General features: G+C 42.8%; 2 protein-coding genes across 2 annotated transcripts in view; both read left to right on the top strand.

Moving 5' to 3' along the window:
* Positions 1–6,715: 6,715 nt before the first annotated feature.
* LOC146960086 (uncharacterized) lies at positions 6,716–12,751 on the top strand. Its single transcript, XM_085772633.1, has 11 exons — positions 6,716–6,816; positions 6,991–7,092; positions 7,392–7,656; positions 7,894–7,982; positions 8,749–8,867; positions 8,978–9,069; positions 10,080–10,197; positions 10,295–10,402; positions 10,491–10,664; positions 11,184–11,360; positions 12,528–12,751. The coding sequence occupies exons 5-11, from the start codon at positions 8,855–8,857 to the stop codon at positions 12,749–12,751; spliced, it is 906 nt and encodes a 301-aa protein (XP_085628759.1). The 5' UTR covers positions 6,716–6,816; positions 6,991–7,092; positions 7,392–7,656; positions 7,894–7,982; positions 8,749–8,854.
* A 1,565-nt stretch (positions 12,752–14,316) lies between these two features.
* Positions 14,317–18,466, top strand: part of LOC146960085 (transcription termination factor 1-like) — a 54,540-nt gene continuing 50,390 nt past the window's right edge. The window contains exon 1 of the mRNA XM_085772632.1: positions 14,317–14,359. Coding sequence (XP_085628758.1) covers positions 14,317–14,359 — 43 coding nt within the window. The remainder of the gene's footprint in view (positions 14,360–18,466) is intronic.

Here is an 18,466-nt window from a genome sequence, read left to right as displayed (position 1 = left end):
CTTGTTCCAGTCTTGTGAAATTGGCGGTTGAATATAGGTTAGTTTAGCCCAAAATGCCATTTTGGCACCAAAATCTTGAGAAAAAGAGGTTTTTGTGTCGGCCGTCGTTTTCAGGTGAACCAGTGCAATTTGCTCCTTTATATTTTGCTTTAGTGACGCCTCAACATCTGTACAGTTGTTCTCTTGTAAACAACAAGACAAAAACAAACAAAAATCAACACTGACAAATGACTTTTGATGACAACAGACAAAACATTTAGCTACTGACACACACTACTGCAGCCTTTTTTCTTTCTTTTCTTTGAGTTACAACTTTGTCTTTCCTTTTTTTTAGTGTGTGTGGGTGCGTGACGTGTGCGTGTGCATGTATGTGTGCGCGTGTGTGTGTGCGTGTGCGTGCGTGCGTGTCTGTGTGTGTTCGGATCAGTTCGACAGGTTTTTGTAGCCGAAACACGGCGCTTTAGATCAGATCCAGCTTCCTCTGGTCAGCAGGCAGCGGTCTCACTCTGTCTCACACAAACATCTACACACACACACACACACACACACACAGCCTACAGCTCTGGCTGACGTGCCCCCTGAACTCCCAACCACAGACAGTACGCTGACGCTCACAACAGACACTCCCACCACCTTTAGCTCTCCTCGTCACGTTCGCCGGCGCCGTCCGCTCCTCATCCACACTAGATCGCGGGATTTTCAAGCTGCTATCTGAGTGATTTCTTGCAAAATCTGGCAACTTTCCAAACGCTCTTGACGACTAACGACGAGCGATCAACGGGGTTGTTGTTACTAACGTGTGTGCTTTGTATCACGGAGCTTCGACGAGCTGCCGAGCCGCCATGAGCCCCGCCGCCCCCTAAGCTCTCACCGGCGGCCAGAGTGTCACGGAGCGGCGCCGCTGCATTCAGACACCCGCCCTGCTCCGTGAGTGGGGAAAAACACGCTATATCTTTTTATATATGTCAATCCAAATGTGTTTTTCTGAACTTTATTTTGATGATACAAGTCTGATCTTCACAGAGGAGTAGGGCAAGACATTCAGCATGGCGTTGCCATTAAAAAAACGCTAAGACGAGTTATCTCATCTTTGGCAGACTACGCTTGGATTCGCTAAGACGTCTTTGGCAGTGAAAGAGTTAATATGTCACTTTATTAACTCATTGAGTGCCAACCACGTAATGTCTCGTTTTTCGTTCCCATGCGTTGAGTGCCAAAAACGAGATTTCTCCCCCTCCTAGGGGGGTCACAATAAGCGTTTAAATTTAAAAACCAAACCAACGGTAGATGCTACAGTGTTGAAACTTCACCACAATGTAGCCTCAATACTGCTGAAACTTTTGTCCACTTAAACTCATTACAAATTATGAAGTCCATCACTCTGTTTTTTTCAATAACTGTAAAACTTTTAAAATGTATCTTCTCCCACAATTTTTGCTCAATTGACACCAAACTTGCTACAGAGCATCTCCAGACCGTCCTCCACAAAACTTGTTTCTCAGATTTTTGATTAAGCAAAAATTGAGCCTACAGTGCATGAAAACGTTTGACTGTAAACAGTACTGTAAACATATACCATCAAATTCTCGCTAAATACATTTTCAAACTTCCTGAAAAAAATGACAATATTCTGGAGTCATGTTTGATGAAGTTTAGCAAATATCAGAATTTTAATTCAAAAACTGAATTTTTGAGAACATTTTGAATTCTGCTCTCATGGGAACAACTGCAGTCAATGTGAGTGTGGAATTTTTAAACATCAGATTTTCTCTTATGAAGCAAAACACTTATCATTAAAAACAAATCACCAACATTTCCATGCTGTCAAGATGCAATTTATGTATTATCAGATTTTTATTTAGATGACTGAATTATTGACATTTTGACCATTTCATCACAACAGCTGCCCGGGCACTGGCTCACCTGAGTGGATAAATGAAGCTACACAGCAGGTCTCACTACCAGCTAATTAGCTCAGCGAGTTAGGAGCTGGTTCTTGGTGTCAGAGATTGTGAGTTTGAGACCCAGCAAGGGTGATGATGATGATGATGACAGATCAAAATGTCAGATGTCCTCAAGCTGTTTTGCTGTCTAAATGCAATTTATGTATTAACAGATTTTTGTTTAGATAACAGAATTTCTGACTTTTTGACCATTTTTGAAATCTGCGTTCACAACTGCTGCCCGGACGGACACTGACTCCCTGAGTCTATTTGAAAAGACACACACCATGTCTCACTTCCAGATAATTAGCTCACTGAGTTAAGCGCTGGTTTGTGGTGCGAGGGGATGTGGGTTCAAGACCCAGCAAGAGTGATGATGATAATGACACATCAAAATGCCAGTTGTCCTCATGGTGACATCACAGCAAGCCTCTAAATTAAAAAAAAAACAAAAAAACAAATAGGTTGGACCGGACCATGGGCGAAAGCTCACTAAATTTTGCACAAAGGTCCAGTGTCATCTTCTTCTTTCTACTTCCAAGGAAATCATACTTCCCATGGGTGAAAACTCACCCAACCTTACAGAAATGTCCAACCCCATGCCAGATCCCATGTATTATCAGATTTTTGTTTAGATAACAGAATTTCTGACATTTTGACCATTTCCGAAATCTGCCTTGACAACAGCTGCCTGGGCATTGACTCCCTGAGTCGATAAATGAAGCTTCACAGCAGGTCTCACTACCAGCCAATTAGCTCAGCGAGTTAGGAGCTGGTTCTTGGTGTCAGAGGTTGTGAGTTCGAGACCCATCAAGGGTGATGATGATGATGACAGATCAAAATGTCAGATGTCCTCAACACGAAACACAAGACAGTTGTACTGATGGTGGCATCACAGCAAGCCTCTAAATTTAAAAATCCAAATAGCTTGGACTGGACCATGTGCGAAGGCTCCTAACATCTTAGAGTCACAGTAGATGTTTAACAAATACATATCATTACCTCAAAAACAGATTTTTCTTTTTACTGTGGTGTCAAATCTGCCTACACGAGAGTGAATGGCTTACTCAATTTGTGAAGCCACTGTTGAACTGCCACTTGTCAATTAGCTCAGTGCCATAGACAATGGTCTTTGGTTCCCGATAGGGGTGTGCATTGGCACTGCCCTCACGATTCGATTCGATTCGATTCGATTCTACGATGCATTGCGATGCATTGCAATGCATTGCAATGCATCAAAATTCTACTGCACACAACACGGCAAATTTTTCATCAGTCATGAAATATTGAACAACAGATTTTATCGGCTGCTATGTATTATCACTCTCCTGTATCTTTGACATAAATGTCATTAAATAAAATAAAATTGAATGGTACAGGTATTGGATATGGGATTTTCAAACCTGAAAAAGAAAACATAAATCACTTCTAGGGCTGCCCCCAAATCACTTCTAGGGCTGCCCCCAAAAATTAGCCGACAGGAAAAAACAAACAAACCTTTGGAGCCGTGTCTTGTCAATATTAACTCAAAATCAATATGACTTAACTATATGACAGACTACGGGGCTTTTATTTTGAAGGGCCCGATACAGGAAGTCGTGACACTTTCTGTTGTGGTTGTTTTTACACGGCACGGCAGGTCTCTCTCTCTCTGCATCAGAGACCCCCATACACAGCCTGAGCTCAGTCACTCCCCCTCCTCTACTGTGTTTATTGGTGATAAACGGGCATGCTGCCTGTAGTAACGGTAAAACCCGACCGGCTTGTTGAGTCTCGGACCCAACACGGCCGGACTCACGAGCGTTAATTAATTAATTCTCAACCCGACCGTGGGTGAAAAAGAAAAAAGGAAAAAGAAAGCCAGCGGCAACACTGCTACTGCTGGTGCTGCTGCTTAGCATGTAGCTACAGGCTGCGCATGTCGTTGCTCCGGAAACGCCCCCGGAGGTAATTGAAACTTCACAACTTTATTTGAGGCCAGAAAATAAACAGTGACATAATCGATTATGGCACGTTGCAGCATCGATGCTGAATCGTGCATGTCCCGCATTGCAATGCATCGCCAAATCGATTATTGTTGACACCCCTAGTTCCCGATAGCCTCGTAAACCAGCCTCTCGCGGAAATGCATTTCATTTCATTTCTCGAGAGAGTCTGGCCTCATCCCCCCTGCAAGCGTTTGGGGTGGGCGGGAGCTGGGCGGGAGTAGTAGCAAAGACGGTTTAATATCTTTGGTAGTAGCGTTGACAGACAACCCCATTCAGCCAATCAGCAAGTTGGTGTAGTGACGGGGCTTTGCACCAGTCGGTCCCTGATTGGCCAATGTGTTGTGTCAATCACAGCGGGCGACGCTGATTGGCTCGGCCTTCTGAGGGTTTCAGTCCAAACGCTTAGAATGGGGATGAGGCCAGACTCTCCCTCGGAATGAAATGAAATGCACTTCCGCGAGAGGCTGGTTTACGAGGCTAAGTTCCCGAGGTTGTGGGTTCAATCCTCAACTAATGCAAATTGGACATTATAAGGACAACTGTCTTGTCTTCCTATTCTCCTGTTTGTTGCTCAGAATTGCCTAAATTTGCCCAAAAGTACCCCGGACCTGACCCATCGCTGCGCAGCAGCTATAATTATAAGAGACACCTGTGTGTGTGTGTGTGTTGCTGTGTCTCAATTCGAATACTTCCTTAATCAAAGAAAGTTTTTTTTTTTGAGTCTGCAGTGCATCTTGATTTTCAAGTAGGTCAAAATGCCGTGTACTGTAAGAACCCAGATGGTGCACTCAAAACGTATTTGATTTGAGACACAGCATGTGTGTGTGCGCTCGTGGGTTAGGGCTGAACATGTGAGAGTGCATGGGGGTGTGTGCCGCAATAAAGGCAAATATATTAACACAGTTTTTTAAACTTTTAGCCCTCAAAGATAAGGAAGCGAAAGAAGGCTGTAGGCTCCAATGTTACTTGGAGGAGGTGGGACCGAGATGGGAATATCATACCACAACATGTGAGGAAGAATCGATCTCGATCGGGTGAGTAAAGTATAACATGGTTATTCTGTTATTCACAGTTTTTAATGCTGTTGGTCAGCAGTTAGAGTTCTTACATTGCACATTACATTTTGTGTTTACAGATAAACCTTCCAGCTCTCGGGAGCTCCCAAGAGTTGAGGAACAACACATGGATGAAATTCCTCAAGAGCTCCCAAATCTTGGTATGCATATTGAATTATGACATCTTACAACATTACTCTTTCAGTTTTAAAATGTAAAATATAGTCATCGGAATATTGTATTGCTACTACTACTGTACTGTAGTGTACTGTAGTGCCCATATGTCTGATGCATATGCAGTGACAAAGCAATGCAGAAAATCACTTTTTTATTTTATTGAAAGACATCATGTATGTTTTGTTCATTTAGACCAACGTATTCAGATGTTGAGAGACCTTTGTCCTCCATCACTGTACCTGCCTCAACTGAAGTGGAAGAGACACCCACCACGTCTGCATGGGCCCAGAGACAGTTGAATGCACAAAAAAGGTTCAAAGCTGCTATGCCAGAGCTATTGAACTGCAGATTGGCTGAAGAGACTGTTGAAGAGCACTGCTGTCAACAATGTAAAGCTGCAGACGCTGTGGTCCGTTGCCTGGACTGTGTTCCTTCAGGAACTCAGTTTCTTTGTCCTGGTTGTGATCTCAAGGTGCACAAAAATCATGTTTTACATGACAGAGAGGCCATGATTTATGTTTTTTTCAAACCAATCCTCCCACATCCTCAGTGGTGATGGACCAAAGTGGCAACTTTGAACTTGCTGAACAAGGTATGTTAAAATATTTTAGTAGATAAGATAATAAGCCACATCTAAAGTTTGCTTTAACGTTTTTTTTGCTTTTTCATTTGACTGTTTTGACTATATTTGACTAATACAGACATTATTATTTTTAATTCCGGTCATTTTCTTTACTGCAGTTTGCGTGCTTCCGATTCCTCCACCACTGCATGTCTGCTCCTGCGGCACAGACTTCACCGTTGTCCCCGGCAAACACACTGTCCTAGTGACTATCAATGGTGCGTCGTCACTTCCTCTACATATTTTACTATTATCCTTTTGTCCTGTGTTGTACAGATACTGGTCAAATAGTAAATGTAATTTTGTTTTCAGGCCCATACAACTTGTGCCTGCCAGTTGTGTGTTGCCCTCTTTGCCACGACAAGTAGACCCCAGGATTAAATGACCTGCTTGGATGTCGATACTGGCCAGCAACAACCAGCTGCCAACTCCTTTTTAAGTTTGATGTCTTCACGTCGTTTGAAGAGATGAAGTTGGCGAGCCCAGCACTGTCCCAACAGGCATTCTTGAGAATGCTTGAGCATAGAGCCAAAAGCACAGGACGGGTAAGTCCTATATTTAAGTATTTTGGGGAGGGCTTTAATGTACAGGATAGTTGAGAGAGAGAGAGAGACATGAAATGGGAGGCAGAGAGGGGGGAATGACACACAGGATAGGGCCGCTTGGCGCGGCATTCAAACCGCACAGATCTGCAGTGTGCCCTTGATCCTTGAATCTTATTGTTCTACACTGACTATGTAATCGTCTGTGCTGTTGCTCTGATGTCTGTGCATGTTTTTCTTTCCAAGTTTTTATTACATTCCAAATATCAAAGTCTTGTATTAACCAGAATACTACCATCCTTCTCTCCAGATGGGTAGTATTTGTGGTGATTCCTTCCACTGAGCCTTTCAGGAATTTGCATTCTGCAATTTTAAGAAAGATGATCTGTGCCAGGTGGAACCATTTGTATGTCCAGCATGCACACCAGACATGCTGGCCATATCAGCAGATGGTAACAGGAAACATTGTCGGTATAAAAAGTCCAAAGGGTTAGTAGAATCACTTTCTCATTTTAGTAATTGATCTATACTGGACTATACTGGACCTCACTGCCAATACATTTAACTCGTGATAAGCATTTTCACAAATTCTAGAGATGATATTTAATAATGTTTGTGGATGTGTGATTATGTTGTCAAACACTTTTTTCCCTAATGTACCAGGACAGATGAACCATCCCTCTTTGATGGAGTCTTTATTGCAGAGGATGTGAAAGTGTCAGCCTTTGTTGACAAAATCCGGAGCATGATGACAGTTGTAAGGATGTTTTTTTTTTTTTTTTTAAAGTATATTTTTTCGGCTTTTCATGCCTTTATTCGATAGGACAGTTGAGAGAGAGACAGGAAATGGGAGGCAGAGAGAGGGGGAACGACACGCAGGACAGGGCCGCCCGGCGCGGGACCCGAACCGGGGCCGCCTGCAGAGGACCACAGCCTCAACACATGGGGCGGGCGCTCCACCAACTGAGCCAAACACCGCCCCAGTAAGGATGTTTTTAACTATCTAATTCTTCTTTACTTTTTGTCCCAGTATTACGTGTAACACATTGTATCTAATTTCAGAGCACTGGTCATGATGTTTGTGGGCCGGCAACTTTTACAGCAGCCAGAGAAACATCCCACAAATCACGAGCAAAGGTGGATGAGGAGGGGCTCGAAATCGCTGTGTGCCGCCATGGAACGTTGCTACAAGGCCTGAACCACTACCGTGGGGAAATATATGCATATCCACTGTTCTTGCAGAAAGAATTGTGTGAAAAGGCAAACGCGACGTTCTTTTGTATGGACATCACTTGCAAGTAGTCACAACCGTTGACTCATCATAACTCTGTATTTTCCGCAGGTGTGGCCATTACTACTGAGTTCTTATTGCATGGGTTATTAGAGCTCTGTTACACTGGTCAGACCACACTCATTTTGTGGTGAAAAAAAAAAAATCGTCAGACGTATGAACACACAGACTCAAGTTGAAAACACTACCAATACCAACCTTTTCACTCCAAGTCCTGCTTTTTGTCCTTACCATTATGAACCTCAAATGCTGTGGTGTTTTTTCTATTGGCAGAGAAGTTGCCAGAGCTCCAGCCTCTTGTAGACATGAAGCCATTCCTCTCAATAATGCATGCCAAGGCTCACACTGGCAAATGTGAGGTACAGTGGCAAGTTAAATGTTTGTATCACAACACTGATTTTAAGTGTCTTACCTCTTCTCTTCCACTAGAAATATACCGTAGCTTTATTTTTATCTCTTCAAGCTCAGATATGTTGGTTCACATCCATGAAATGATTTTGATTATTATATGTAATCGTGTTATGCATTTATTAAGTTTCCTGTAGGACCAGAGATATACACTACATGCTTTTAAAGTGCTGTTCTGTGTGCACATCATGCCTGTGTGTAGGTCAGTTGTGTCCAGGAGCAAGAAAGTAAACACAGGAACAAGGCCTTGTCTTCACGACTAGTGTATACGTCTCTGACAGAGACATAACCTATGTCAAAAGCACAGTTGTCATTTGCTCATAACCATGATGATTATCTGAACAGTATAGCATCATAATGCTGAATGTACTTTGAGGAAACATCTTGAAAATCCTACACTGTTTTACGCCTTGTAAAGGAAGGCATGCTGCCCCCAGATGACTGAGCAAAAGAAATATTAAGCATGTACAATAGCGCTAACATGCTCACATGTTCTTGAAGTCTGGAGAGGTGCGTTTGCAGTATGAACCAGATCAGAGTCAATTTGGTATAAGACCATCTCGTCTCAATGTGGGTCTTTTAATCTGTACTAGAGCTCAGTTAGCATCTCCAATGAACCACATTAACCAAGCAAACATACAAGGAACTTAACCAAATAGGTTGGATGTGAAAGCATGACTCTAATACAAATGTCTTAATCTTATTGTCTGTTTTTGGAATAGGTGAGGTTGGGGGGGGAGAAACCAGGAGGGTGCAGGAAACACAATTGGTGAGGAAGTCGAACAAGTAAACAGCTTCCTGTCAAGAGCAGCTCTCACGACAAAATATATGACCAAGTCAGGTTGGTAAAAGCAAAATATATGCTTGGAAATAGCATCAAATGATAAAATGTATTTTAGTTTTATGTTTGCATAATTTCTAGGAGGTTTTTTGTTTGTTTGTTTATTGCAGGCAGAGCTGACATGATTACGGTCCTCGCCATGGCATGGAACAATCGGAAACATGAGAGTCTCCACAAGGCACTGGCCAAGAGATTTGTCAAAGTAAGAAGTCTGTGGGTCTATGTCGTATGTTGAAATAGGGCACCATTTATGCAGAGTGTGAAACCCAAGTACTGAGGCTGAATCCTCAGCTACAGCCCTTGGTCTGATTCCCACCTGTGGCTCTTTGTTGCATTTCAGTCTTCCTCTCTTTCCCTTTTCTCCTGGTGCTTGTCGGGTGTTCTAATAGGCCTGTTTGATTGATTGATTGATTTTAAATCACAATCACAATTATTTTGTTAGGACCATGTTAGAAAATTAATCAGACATTTAAAAAACTAACTAGGGTATACAGTACAGCCCCCATTCATCTATCTGGGCTGCGCTGGGGTACCGTAGTGACTTCCGCCTCCTTCTGCCCATAACGCTCTCCCCACACACTCTCTACAAACATGTCAACGTTTGCTAAGGCGCAGTGAGGACTTTGTTGCCACAAAGACTAGTGGCCCTTTTCCACTACAGAGTGGGCTTTATGCACAGCTCCAAGTAGTTCCTGAAATAAGCCAGCTCCTTTATTTCCTGTTACATTATTGGACCAACTGATTAATCCAGGTGTGTCTGACCATTATTGTGAGGTCAGACACACCTGGATTAATTAGTTGGTCTGTGCATAAAGCCAGTTACAGCTCTGTTCTGCTCAACTCGGTTACGTCTTTTCCCATTACAGCTGAGTTCTTCAACTTGGGTGGGTGGGTTCGTCATATCAAAAGACACAGCACACATAAATTAGTTTGTCATTTCCCCAAAATATCGTTATCGGAAATTGTTTTTTGAGAGAAGAAAATTGAGATTTTATTTTTGGGCAAAATCTAACAGCCCTGATATATCTAACCAAAAATAATAAAGGAGGCGGTGGGTAGATCACCAATGACCATGTAGGAATAAAATATTGTTTGTAAGGAATGGTTATTTATTAATTTGATTTATTCTCCATTAATTGTTAACAGCTGTATCTTGAGAGATTACACCTTGGGCTCTTGTATTCATCTCTCTTTTTCAAACCTTCAAAATAGGCCACACAGAGAGCAGATGTGGAAGGAGCCAACCTCCAACATCTCCAACAGGAGCTGAACATATCTCTGGAGGACAAAGAGCAGTGGGTAGAGGATGTGAAGCAGTGGGCGGTCTCTGGTGTGTAATGTGGTTGGTGGTTGTGTGTCAGTATAATAGGTCTTGTGATATTTGACTACATGACGTTTTACATCTTGCCTTGTTTCTATTTTTCGAGAGAGACCTACATGTAGTGCTGACAGTAGCCAGGAGGAGCTCCAGAGGGAGATAGAGGACATGATTTATTCCATAAGAAAGAAGAAAAATGATCTCTATCGACAAAATGGTATGAAGTATTACATCACTCAACAGCTTATGCTTGTTGTTCTTTTCCTATTTTTGTTCTTTTCCTAATATTTCTTTTAATCAAACAGACAGCAACAAAACGAGGCAGCGAAAAAGGAGGAGACTAGCTGAGGTCAAGAAAAAACTGAAAGACACAATCATGCACTACAATGCTGAACCTGCATTTGAGCCAAAAATTGACATTGAAGCTGTGTGCAGTCTCTCTGACAATGTCATTCTGCCTTGGGATGCGCAAGGAGATGGTAAGCAAGTGTTTTTTGTGATTTTGAAATTCATAGAATTCAAATAATGCGAAGCTAGTTCAGGCAGACGAGTCCAGCTGTGCCCATCCTGATCAGCTGATCAGTCACCTGCTCTCCTCATCCAAATAGAAGCGGGTTATTTAAACCCCCCAGCTCATCCCTGGCTATGATGCCGCTGCTCTGCAGCTACTGCTTACATCTCACTGCCGCCCATGAGGTTTTGCAAACCCACCTCCTCCCCAGCATCCACCTGTGGGCTCTGTCTCTTGATCCCCTGTGGGGGGTCTGCTTCATTCCCTGTAATGTCTGCCAAAGCAGATCATTCAGGTAATGAATTACTGAGACAGAGCCTGACACCAAACCTGCTGCAGCCATGCTCAAGGATACCTATGCTGTGCTTCAGCTTGCCATGCTTACGCTCAATAAATGATTTGTTCTCATTCCAGAGTAGTCTGACTGAACTGTTGTACGTAGTAAAATGCTTTGATGGTTTCATATCTGTTCTCTTTTCCAAAACAGTGGTGAGTCTACGCTTGAAGAGGCGACTGTTTGACCAGGTCATGCTGGTTAGGCGAATGGAAGAGGAGAGGATCGTCATCGTGAAAGAGATGACCCAGCATTGTCAATATTTGAGAAAGGCTTTGGGCAAACTTGATAACCTCCTTCACCAGGTTGACCAGGACATCAAGAACCACGGTAGGTTCCACACAATCTCCCCTTACTAAAAGGAGGATGCATTCTCAGTGACTTTGACATCTTTCTAAACCCAATGACCAAGTTCGAGTTGCACTTCTGTGTGCGACTTGAGTTGGACTTGTGTCTTTGGACTCGTGAGCAATCATTATTTTCTTGGCTTGTGCTGATTTTTGTCGTTATAAAATACACTGCTACAGCTGAGCAGCGCCACATGATCTGTATTCAGACTGAGGTTAGATCTTCATATATTGAACTCATTTTATACAAAGTACAGCCAAACACAGGCTATAGAGAGAGGAACAGCAGAGTGACAGCTCGGTCAGTGACAGGTGTGATAGGTGAACTGGCTTGGGTTTTTGTTGTTTTTAGGGTCCGGGCAGCGCAGCTGCCAGGACACTATTGTATTCCAAGGAATTCTTCTTCTTCTTCTTCTTCTTCTTCTTCTTCTTCTTCTTCTTCTTCTTCTTCTTCTTCTTCTTCTTCTTCTTCTTCTTCTTCTTCTTCTTCTTCTTCTTCTTCTTCTTCCAAGGAAGTCATACTTCCCATGGGTGAAAACTCACCAAACTTCACAGAAACATCCAACCCCATGCCAGATTCACTCAACTCCAAGGACATGTGCCCCCCCTCCTAGGGGCAGCATTTCCCCAGAGCATTGTGTGTTTTCATTATATTTACTTTCCATATATTGTTATATTTACTACTTTGCAATACCCTGTTAAAGTGATCATATGCTAAACAACTAATCTATACTGTATGCTAATAGATAAAGGGGTGATGATGATAATACAGTAAATGCTTTGAATTTCTTACATTTCTTAGCAGATCGGATAGCAGCAGATGATAGAAGGGTCATTACAACCAGAAGAGACAGGAGACCTTTATGTTTTAGAGACTTGAGGCTTGATTGGACTTCCTAAAAAGACTTGTGAACATCTCTGCCAATGGCACAATACTATGTAATGATAAATCAGTGCCACTGAGCAGTAAAATGGCATGTAGTGACATGTAATGAAAGTACCACACTAGTGTCATGTAATTATTGCAGTTTCATCAAATCTAAACACCCTTTTTTGGTCACAAATCCATTAACATGTTCAAAATGCATGATCCAGACTTCATTGATCAATATAAGCTGCCTTCTTTATCAAAATTTTCTTTTCATTTTAGTGTCATCCCCAGATATGACTGAAGAGGGATACAGGGGACTACACTGCTGTCTTCTTCACAAGCTGCACCTTCTGAGCAGTGTCACCAGCACCTATGCCCTTGTGGATGCAAGCTCCTCTTTCAGTCCATTTGAGGAAGACAAAGAGGACAAAGAAGAAGAGGGGGAAGAAAAAGAGGAAGAGGAGAGTGAACAGGACAATAGCAGTTCAGAAGAAGAATTGTAGACAGATGACACTGGATTAAAACAGACAGGATTCTGTAGGAGAGATCACTGCATAAAGCCCTTGCCTGTCATGACAGTTCATCACTGCATCCACTAATGACAGCTGAAACAATTAGTAATGGTTTGGATTGATATTGAATTCCAGTTTTAGTATAGTGAAATGTACAAATTTGTCCATGTTGGGGAAAGTGAAAGTATAGGTTTTGGAAGTACCTCAAAACTGTTGCAAGTGAATGTATTTTACTTCATCAATATCATGGAGATCTGAGAATAGTTGGGGGGTGGGGTTCTGCTGACATGCATTGTTCATCTACACTATGTAAACATAAACCATGACATCAAGATTTCAGCTTCATTAAAAAAATTGGCTAACCCACTGCTACTCTGTCTGTTGTGTCTTAAGTCCACTTGTGGTAATGATAGATCATAGATGACGAATATAGTGTATATTTTATTATTGTGGTTGTATTAGGGGCTGTGTCCACCAGACGCGTTTTCAGCTCTGACAGCGCTCTCAGCGCTCCTTTCCCAGCGCTTAGCGCTCTCTCTCTCCCTCGTCAGAATGCCGCTGTTGCTAGGTTACAAAACGAGTCCTCTGACACTTCCGTGTTCCGGCCTTGTTTAATGTAAACACTACAACGAGTGTCAGAAATACACAATAGCATTAGCGGCAGCTTTTGACATGGACCCTGAGGTCGGCCTACCTTCAACACAAGTGTGGGTCATGATATAAACCGAGCCACGTCTCCGTTGTGTTGCTGTCGGTAACGTAAGTCCCGCCCCTTCTTGATTCTGATTGGTCAGTGCGGTGAAAAGTGACATTGACGAGCGTAGCGCTGTTCTAAAAGTTGAACAGATTTCAACTCGAAGCGCTCTGAGCGCCGCGACAAAAAGAAGCAAGCGCCCAGGGCGTTTTACCGCCGAGGGCGCTGAGAGCTGTGAGCGCCCAACTCAATAGGGTTTGAATGTAAAATAGACGCCCAGAGCGCTGAAAACGCGTCTGGTGGACACGGCCCCTTATTGTTATTGATAAAAATAATAATAATAACAATATGATAATAATAATACTTTTATTAAATTATTATTGATGATAATCATAGTAATAATAATAATCATCATCATCATCCCCGCCGGGAGGGAGAGACCCCGGGGAAGACCCAGAACACGCCCCTTGGGATCCTCCCGGAAGCACCAGAGGAAGTTTGGGTGTCCCTGCGCAGACTGGATGGATGGATTAGTGTGAAAATAAAACGCACATCCTCAAAGGGAATGCTACTAATGCTATTTTATTCAATGCATTCGTTAAATCTGGTACACACGTGCATTTTGAGCTGTATTATTAAAAGAAGTCTTATGAGATCGGCAGAAAGCCTACTGACTAGGGATGTGGAGATTCACCGATTCATATCGGTGGTCCGATACAAACGTTTGCGATGCGACTGCACCGGTGGATTCAGGGTACATCGGATAAAATTCATGGTTGAATTTGCGATGCATCTCTGTAGCCTGTCTACATCGGTAAATTCCATGGTTAAATCGATCGTTTCATTTTCCGAGGTAACCTGAATGCACCACCGCGGAGCCGTGTGCAGCCTCCTGCCCCTGACAGGTAACAGCAGCAGCAGCAGCAGCAGCAGCAGCAGCAGTAGTCGGAGCCGCCAAGAAAAGTAAGTTTACAGTCCGATCTGAAGCGCTGGAGCGACGGGTCAATACTCGGCCGTCACTGGCTGTAACTAGGAGCAGGGCCGTGGTAGTGGCTCTGGTTGTAGTGAGCTGGGAAGTGGTGGTAGCCGCGGATGCTAACCGCTAGTTAGCGGTAGCGGTTAGCATAGATATATAAACGTTTATATATCTATGGCGGTTAGCATCTGGGACAGAGCTAGCAGTGCTAGTAGCTCTGCTGCTCTGCTGCACGGAGCTTCACCTGAGCTCTGTCACATGTCCCATGCACAACAAAACATCTGTGACTTGTCTCTTTTATGTTGTGTTGTGAAGCACTTTGTAAAGTTGTGTTTTTAAAGGTGCTAATATAAGTTATTATTATTAAAACATAGCAAAAGACAAAAATGCAGACTTACCACCACACAAGACTAGAAGCACATAGGTGATGATTAAGCTGGATTTCATTTGTATAAGTCTAGCATTTATTTTTGAGCAAAAACCTCTAGACTACCTTTCAAATATGAGTTGTTGTCCCATAAAAATTAACCAAATAGGCTACCCTCAAATTGGTAGACAGTAAGGCAGAATAGTGGTATTTAGGGTTGGGCGGTATGAGCAAAATCTTATATCACGGTATGAGTAGCTAATTTCATATCACGGTAACGGTATATCACGGTATGTTTTATTCCCCCTGTAAATTCAATTAATGGCTTAAAATAACCATACTGTCGCATTTGATCATTTTCCTCTTTTATTTTTTAACTTGGATTTCTATTTTACGGAAGCCCTAAAGGGCCAAGTCCGTATACATTTTTTTATTATCGTTTTCTCGAGATAACAAAGTCTGTTTTCTCGTGATAACAAATTAATTTATTTCGTTATCTCGAGATAACAAAGACCGTTTTCTCGTGATAATGAAATAATCATAGAATGTGTGGTTGACATGGTTGCCTAGCAACATGTTTCCCCGGTGCAACCGCTTCTGCTTACGGGGAAGTAGCAGCTGGTTAGCCGCTGTATGTTCGTAGCAGGGGGCTACTACGTATTAACTGACTCGCCGCTCTCTGTGTGTGTCGCGGTGATAATTTAACCGTGAAAAGTAGGCTACAACACACACAACATAACGTTACAGCCCCAGTGTTGTGAGTGAATCATGTCGGGACAACCAGGCTTCATGAATCTGCTTCACATTGTGTGTGTTGTGTGTGTTGTAGCCTACTTTTCGGCTACAACACACACAACATAACGTTACAGCCGCAGTGTTGTGAATGAATCATGTCGGGACAACCAGGCTTCATGAATCCGCTTCACAGACCCCGGTGCCCGGCCGTAGGTGGCTCACACACCCGGGGAAGGACATCCTGGCAGTGAGGGTGTGTGAGCCCGGCCGCCGCCGCCGCTGGGGGCGGCCAGGCGGGGAAGGCGATCAGTGAGCTTCGCCTTCCCCACCGTAGCAGCAGCAGCAGCGGCAGCGGGGGTGGCCGGGCTCACACACCCAGGGAAGGCCATACTGGCAGCATAGTTAAGAGGAGAAACTTTCTGCTTCTAGTTTAGGAGCAGCGCAGCGGCTCGCGGCTGCAGCTCTGTTCACTTCATACACTGACTCCATTCTCAGTGTATGAAGTGAACAGAGCTGCAGCCGCGAGCCGCGTGTGTGTCAGTATCCTTTGGCCTTCTTGTGGTGTTCAGTTCAAGCATATTCAAGTTTAAATTCCCTGCTGCATAGCCGTCCCATCCTGGACCATTTAAGAGGCTTGCCCAATTGTGATTTTTCCAGTCAGGACGCTTTCTATTGTTAAGATTAAGATTAACTTTATTGGTTAATAAATTGGTTAAATTAAGTGCTCAAACAGCTGCTTAAAAACCACACATATAGTAGTACACCTACATACTGTATACATACTGTAAATAGTTCCTCTAATAAAGTCGACAATGGTTTAGACCTGAAATATAGCTCTGTTAAGTTTTCTTGGAAGGTAAAACTAAAACTATTAACTTGCTCCGCCTCAGCTCCAATGATGTGATGTGTGTCTGTGCTTCCTCCTTCCTAAACTCAACAATCAGCTCCTTTGTTTTGCTGACGTTGAACAGTAAATTGTTCTCTGTGCACCCCATTGCAAGAATGAAGTGCATGTAAACGTAGTCATTACAGTCTCTTGATATAAATTCAATGTTTATAGTGGGATTACCCTATCCCACTATAAACATTGAATTTGAAAAGGGATTTCGGTAGCACAGTTTAAAACTCAATGTTTTAAAGGCTAACCCAGATTGGCAATATAGACGGGTTTCTTGTGTACAAACAATACTAGGTGTGTGCGCAAACAGGGGGCAAAGATGACAGTTTGCGTGCATATGTGCTTTTTAGTTTTTATTATTTTTAGTTTTATGACACAGGTGCTGCACAGACTCTCGCCGACTTTAAAGCCCTTTGTCCTGTCCTGCTTTCTCCACCCTGGCTGCGCACGCACATCTGCGATGATGTTGCACAGAAACCTGTCTATAAAGAACAAAGTTAATTGATTGACAGGTTTTTTGTTGCTATATTATAACATTTATTCAGCCATTTCCCAGAATGCATATGCTTAAGAACTGTACTTGTTTGTCTTATAAATAAGTCTCTTTTTAATGTCCTCAAGGGAAAAGAAGAAGTGAAGGTACGGTGTACACCCTGCTCCAGGTGGTAAGTTCTTTATAAACAAAGGCAATACAGTGATACTGTGGTTGACATTGTATTTAAAAGTCACTTCTTTTGCTGAGTAAAGCTGGGTTCAGACTACACGATTTCAGGGCGATTCTGACACGATTTCGTTGTGGCACATTTCACACTTCGCACCGACACATTTCCAGCGTCGTGCCCGATTATGAGTGTTGGGAATGACAAACTGATGTGTAGTGTGACATAATTGACGACTAGCGATTTTGCGTCTACAGCACTGTACAACGCAAGTTATAATTCTTTTAATGTCCTGACCTAGTCTGGCTAGTCTGGAATTAATTAATTAATTAATGCTCGTGACTCAGGCCGTGTTGGGTCCGAGATTCAACAACAAGCCGGTCGGGTTTCACCATTATTACCGGCAGAATGCCCGTTTATCACCAATAAACACAGTAGATGAGGAGGGTAAAAAGTTACTGAGCTCAGGCTGTGTGATGGGGCTGCGGGGGTGGGGGTCCGCGGGCAAAGAGCCAGTTATAACATTAAAAATTAGTCTACAGGGTTAGGATTATATGCTAAATCTACTTTTATTTGTTTGAAAATTATATTTTCACCAAAACTGCAAAATTTTTATTGTGCTACTAAAAAATGTTGTGTGCTACTAAATTTTTCAGCATGGTAGCACAGTGCTACTTGGAAAAAAGCTTAGCGTCAAGCCCTGCGCATCGTATCGTGAACAGGAGTGAATCGTATCGCATCGTATCGACAGGAGCTTCAGTGTATCGTGTATCGTATCGGTGGCAGCGTATCGAATCGGCCTCAGTGGTGGAGATATAGCCTACAACCCTACTGTAGACTAATTTTTAATGTTATAACTGGCTCTTTGCCTTAACAAAAATCAGGAAAGACAAACAATGCAAATGTGTGTGAGAAAATAGAATATTTATTACAACCAATATTAGTTTTTAGTTTCATGCTGCAGTCTTCACTATGTGTGTGTGCATGAGGTCATGTGTCTGTTATGGAAGGACTGCATTGGTTAGAGAAGCTCTCTATCAGATCTGATTACAGGTCCGATTTGATTTTCCCTGGGTTTTGAGACCAAGGTGGCTAAGGCCCTGGGGTGGGGGTATTGATGAGCAGCAAACCTATATTTCCCTCAGTATAAAAAGCTGAACATTACATACTGGGCTCTACACTAACATTTGCTTGTTTACTTTAGGAGCACAATGCAAAATGTTTGAGTAGCATTTAAGCCTTAAAGGATATTTTCCGTTTTTTACAACCTGGACCTTATTTCTAGCATAAAATACGATCATTTTACTCACCCAGACAACTTTGGTGTCATTTGGAGTTGTTTTGACGAAATTAGCCCCAGTGGAGCAGCGCGTATAT

This window comes from Trachurus japonicus, unplaced genomic scaffold, assembly GCF_045865225.1.
Source record: "Trachurus japonicus isolate A0001 unplaced genomic scaffold, Traja_1.0 AP030730.1".
Lineage (NCBI taxonomy): Eukaryota > Metazoa > Chordata > Actinopteri > Carangiformes > Carangidae > Trachurus > Trachurus japonicus.
This window is presented reverse-complemented; position numbering and strand designations above follow the sequence as displayed.

Coding starts and splice junctions, on each gene's coding strand:
- LOC146960086 (XM_085772633.1), top strand. Junction 10,198..10,294: donor GAAGCAGTGGGCGGTCTCTG/GTGTGTAATGTG, acceptor CTATTTTTCGAG/AGAGACCTACATGTAGTGCT. Junction 11,361..12,527: donor CCAGGACATCAAGAACCACG/GTAGGTTCCACA, acceptor TTTTCATTTTAG/TGTCATCCCCAGATATGACT.